The 4742-nt window shown below is 37.3% G+C and overlaps 1 protein-coding gene across 1 annotated transcript in view; it reads left to right on the forward strand.

Moving 5' to 3' along the window:
* The first annotated feature begins 4582 nt into the window (after positions 1-4582).
* LOC138979516 (S-antigen protein-like) overlaps positions 4583-4742 on the forward strand; it is a 5084-nt gene continuing 4924 nt past the window's right edge. Inside the window, exon 1 of the mRNA XM_070352226.1 lies at positions 4583-4591. Coding sequence (XP_070208327.1) covers positions 4583-4591 — 9 coding nt within the window. The remainder of the gene's footprint in view (positions 4592-4742) is intronic.

Here is a 4742-nt window from a genome sequence, read left to right on the forward strand (position 1 = left end):
GTACGATTTCTATCACAGAAAGTACGATGGTAAGTAAACCGAATTTATCCTACATGCTTATGAGAGACCACTCATGAGATACCGATATCGTTCAAACCACATGTGTGTATATCATGTAAATGAGGTTATGTCAAATAAGTTTGCAGGGACCTGCTTTTCCACTGCTTATGATGCCAAAGTCACCGAGACAAACGTCATTATGGAAACACATTTATAAAAAAAGAAGAAGTTGTGGGGTTATTATTTTGAAGAATTTGAATGAAAATTTCATCAACATCTGTCCAATTAATTTGCTTGAACATTAAGTCACGTTTTGACAAAAGGTCTTAACATGGGAATCGAGACAATGGTAGTTGTGAATGAGTGTGTATATGTGTGCGTGCATAGTGCGTGCATGTATTACAGGATAGTACCCCAACACTTTTTGTTTAATTTTGTCGATACATTTCTTTGATGACGTCTTATCCGGCTTTTACCAAATTTGAGGCAGCACTTTCACACCTTAATTTTTTAATCAAATTGATTGAAATTTCGGTCAAGCATAATTTGACTCAGTCCGGACGATGCAATTGCATTTCAGCTCGGAAGCTCAAACATTAATAATTAGTTTGTAATAATTATAAAGTTATCATAAAAATCGATTTTTCACTTACAGACTCAAACAAGATTGCATTGTATTCTTCGTCAAAAATCGGTTTGTGCATATTAGGTCTTATGTTGATAGTCTTTGCCGAGATCGCTTGACCTGTCTCAGTTTACCAGTTTCGGTTAGCCTGACTTTAGAAGTCTCGACGGCATGTCATAGTCGATCTTTTAGTTTCAGGTTGACTAAATGTTTCGATATTGCTTGAGGCGACTTGCTTGTTTTTACATTTAGTGAAGTTAAGACTAAATGCTTTAACATTGAACGGGATTCAAAATGAGGGTCGTGGTGTATGTCCGTGTGTATGTGTGTGAGTGCACACCAATTCATAGAAAACAAAACGACAGAGGTTTTTATGAAACTTTGCATGCGAGTTCTTCCAGATAGTACCCCGACACAATTGTTTATGCTCATGTTCAATTTTCTTCGATAGATGTCAATCAAAATGATTGAACTTTCGGTCAAGCATTCTTTGACTCAGCCCAGACTATAAAATTACATTTCAGATCGGAAGCTTAAACATTAATTGATAATTAAGTTTGTTCATGAAACTTGTCATACAATTCGAATGATCACTTAAAGACTCAAAAAGGAGTACCTCGATTGCTAGAATTGCGGTTGTAGCCATCGCAGTAGTAAGAGTAGAAGAAGTAGTAGTAGTAGTAGTAGTAGTAGTAGTAGTAGTAATAGTAGTAGTAGTAGCAATAGTAGAAGTAGTAGTGGTAGTGGTAGTATTGGTAGTAGTAGTAGTAGTAGTAGTAGTAGTAGTAGTAGTAGTAGTAGTAGTAGTTGTAGTAGTAGTAGTAGTAGTAGTAGTAGTAGTTGTAATAGTAGTAGTAGTAGTAGTAGTAGTAGTAGTAGTAGTAGTAGTAGTAGTAGTTGTAGTAGCCGTCGCGATATAACCTTGAATGGTTGAAAACGACGTTAAACACCAAATAAATAAATAAAGAAAGAAAGTAGTAGTAGTAGTAGTAGTAGTAGTAGTAGTAGTAGTAGTAGTAGTAGTAGTAGTAGTAGTAGTAGTAGTAGTAGTAGTAGTAGTAGTAGTAGTAGTAGTAGAAGTACTGTTTGTCTATAAATTACTGAGAATTTTGCTTTTAATTTCAAACAAATTGTATATACTGATAACATACACAAGTCACAGCATATTGCATATTACTTTGAAGGTTTTAGAGTGCTCTATCTGAAACCTACGTTCAATGTGTGAATGGTTTCCCTTTGGCTCTACGAGACAGCAGTTATTGCATTTGGTTGCAAAATAAGGCTTTCTTGACACAACTTGTGATTTTTGCCAACTTCAAATCGAGCAATTATAAAGTAAAAGGTTGCAATTACAGCATAAGATATCCTTCTCGGTAGGGAAGCATACCTTTTGAGCCGATTTTGTGAAAACAGGCGTTCATGATACAAAACAAGTGCGTGTAGTAGTAGTAGTAGTAGTAGTAGTAGTAGTAGTAGTAGTAGTAGTAGTAGTAGTAGTAGTAGTAGTAGTAGTAGTAGTGGTAGTAGTAGTAGTAGTAGTAGTAGTAGTAGTAGTTGTGGGTGTGGGGGAGGGATGCGTACAAGCGTTAGTGCGTGGGCTGGTGCGTGCCCGCGCGTGCGTGAATTTGTCTGTCTGTCTGTTTGTCCGTCTGCTGTCTTTCTGTTTGTCTGTCAGTGTGTGAAAGTCTCGGTCAGTTTTAAATTAGGCCGTCATACCCCGTTTTTACCGGGGGGGGAGGGGGGAAGGGAGAGAGGTGGATGGGGGAGGGAAGATTGTTATCTAATGGGTATTCACACCGATCCCTGACATGGTATATATGATTGTTTTGTTCGTGCGTGTTTGGTCCTGTGCAAATTGTGTGTGCATACAAAGGGGGGGGGGGGGGGGGGGGTATGCACAATATTTGACTTGGGAGATTTGTACGCCGAACCTTTAAGCTTTAAAGACCTACGTGCTTCCCACTATGCTATAAGGCAGTGATATAACTTCTTGCTTATTTTATAATATGAATTTAATTGTAATGATCGTGAGCGGTTGTATCGCCGTAATCCCGTAATAGTATAACTACGGATGCTCGTTCTGCCGCAAGAAACAAAATGGTAAAGCGGCTCTAAGTTTGGAGTGTATGTGCCCCCAGTAAGGTATAATTTGCATTCATTTATAATAATTTAATGACATGAATATTCTAGCCGAAATCACACGCGGTTTTGGGGTCAAGACTTCTAGGGATATTAACGTTGCTACATTAATTAAATCGGAGCAAGACCAACGTTGATTATTTGATCACGTTTTTTTTTTATTAAAACAAAAACGAACACAGAAACATTTACATTTTTGTAAAAAAATGTATGATTACATTTATTTAGTTATGAATTAAGCTTGATTTATTTTCGGTTAATTAGAAGTGTTGTGTCTCATTATTACATATATCATTTTTGTCGTGTTTATTGCAATTTTTATTTTTAATTCATGTAACCCTAGGTTTAAAAATAAATAAATATTGACTTGACTTGACTTGACTTGATCTCATTGGGCAATTGTGAATTGACAATGAACAATTTCGTTTTATCGCTGGGTTATTTTCTTTGAATATTATTTATATTTAACTATAGGAATTCTTTTTGAGCTCAAATACTCTGTGGCTTTGAAAGGCTCATGTTATTGTGGGACGTACCCCCGGACAATAATTTTTTTAACGTTTTAAAGGAGATCAAGATTTTTAACAATATTTGAAATAACAAGTACGAAAATATGAAATTTGTAGTATCTTCTTCACTTTACTGTGATAGGTCTTAATGTAAATAATTTCAAACACGGATACCACCATGTAAACTGTGAAAAGAAACACATTTGAATCAATCCCGACGGGCGCAGTGGCGTGGTGGTAAGACATCGGCCTCCTAATCGGGAGGTCGTGAGTTCGAATCCCGGTCGCTGCAGCTTGGTGGGTTAAGAGTGGAGATTTTTCCGATCTCCCAGGTCAACTTATGTGCAGACCTGCTAGTGACTTAACTTCGTGTGTACACGCAAGCACAAGACCAATTGCGCACGGAAAAGATCCTGTAATCCATGTCAGAGTTCGGTGGGTTATAGAAACACGAAAATACCCACCATGCCTCTCCCGAAATCGGCGTATGCTGCCTGAATGGCGGGGTAAAAACGGTCATACACGTAAAAATCCAATCGTGCTAAAAATATTATTGAACGTGGGAGTCTAAGTCTAAGAAGAAGAAGGAGACGGAGAAGAAGAAGAAGAAGAAGAAGAAGAAGAAGAAGAAGAAGAAGAAGAAGAAGAAGAAGAAGAAGAAGAAGAAGAAGAAGAAGAAGAAGAAGAAGAAGAAGAAGAAGAAGAAGAAGAAGAAGAAGAAGAACAAGAACAAGAACAAGAACAAGAAGAAGAAGAACAAGAAGAAGAAGAACAACAACAACAACAACAACAACAACAACAACAACAACAACAACAACAACAACAACAACAACAAGAAGAAGAACAACAACAACAACAAGAAGAAGAACAAGAAGAACAAGAAGAAGAAGAAGAAGAAGAAGAAGAAGAAGAATCAATCCCAAATAACTAAATAGGATGAAAGGGCATGAAAAGCAAGCAAGCAACCAAGCTTTTCGTCTAACCCATCTTGTCACTCACAGAACTGTACCGGCTTTTACATCATAGGGGAATATTAATTCTTTGGACTTGAACACATACCAACATTCAACAACCTGGCTACTTGCTGTATAGAGTCGGAATTTTTTGTTGAATTATTTTCGTAATTGTCACCAAAAATGAAAAAAAAAGAAAAAAAAGTGTCCTCCCCTCTGCTCATTAGACCAATCGAAACAGTCACGAGTATGACGACGTAATGATCTTGATGGTTGACAGACATACACAGAACTATGAGACAAATACAGTTAAATAGAAACAAAATCGCTGAGTAGGCGTTGAATGCGATTTCTACATGAAGATGGTGAGAGTCGAGAGAGAAACTGCCACCAGTTTCAATATGCGAAATCCATTCGCACCCTGCACATGACTCAGGTAGACTGTTGATGTTGTGTATGTATGCAAGTGGAAGAATGATCCGATTGTGTTAAAGCCTGGACAGATGTGTTATGTTT

Source organism: Littorina saxatilis, linkage group LG11 (genome assembly GCF_037325665.1).
Source record: "Littorina saxatilis isolate snail1 linkage group LG11, US_GU_Lsax_2.0, whole genome shotgun sequence".
In the NCBI taxonomy this organism is placed as follows: domain Eukaryota; kingdom Metazoa; phylum Mollusca; class Gastropoda; order Littorinimorpha; family Littorinidae; genus Littorina; species Littorina saxatilis.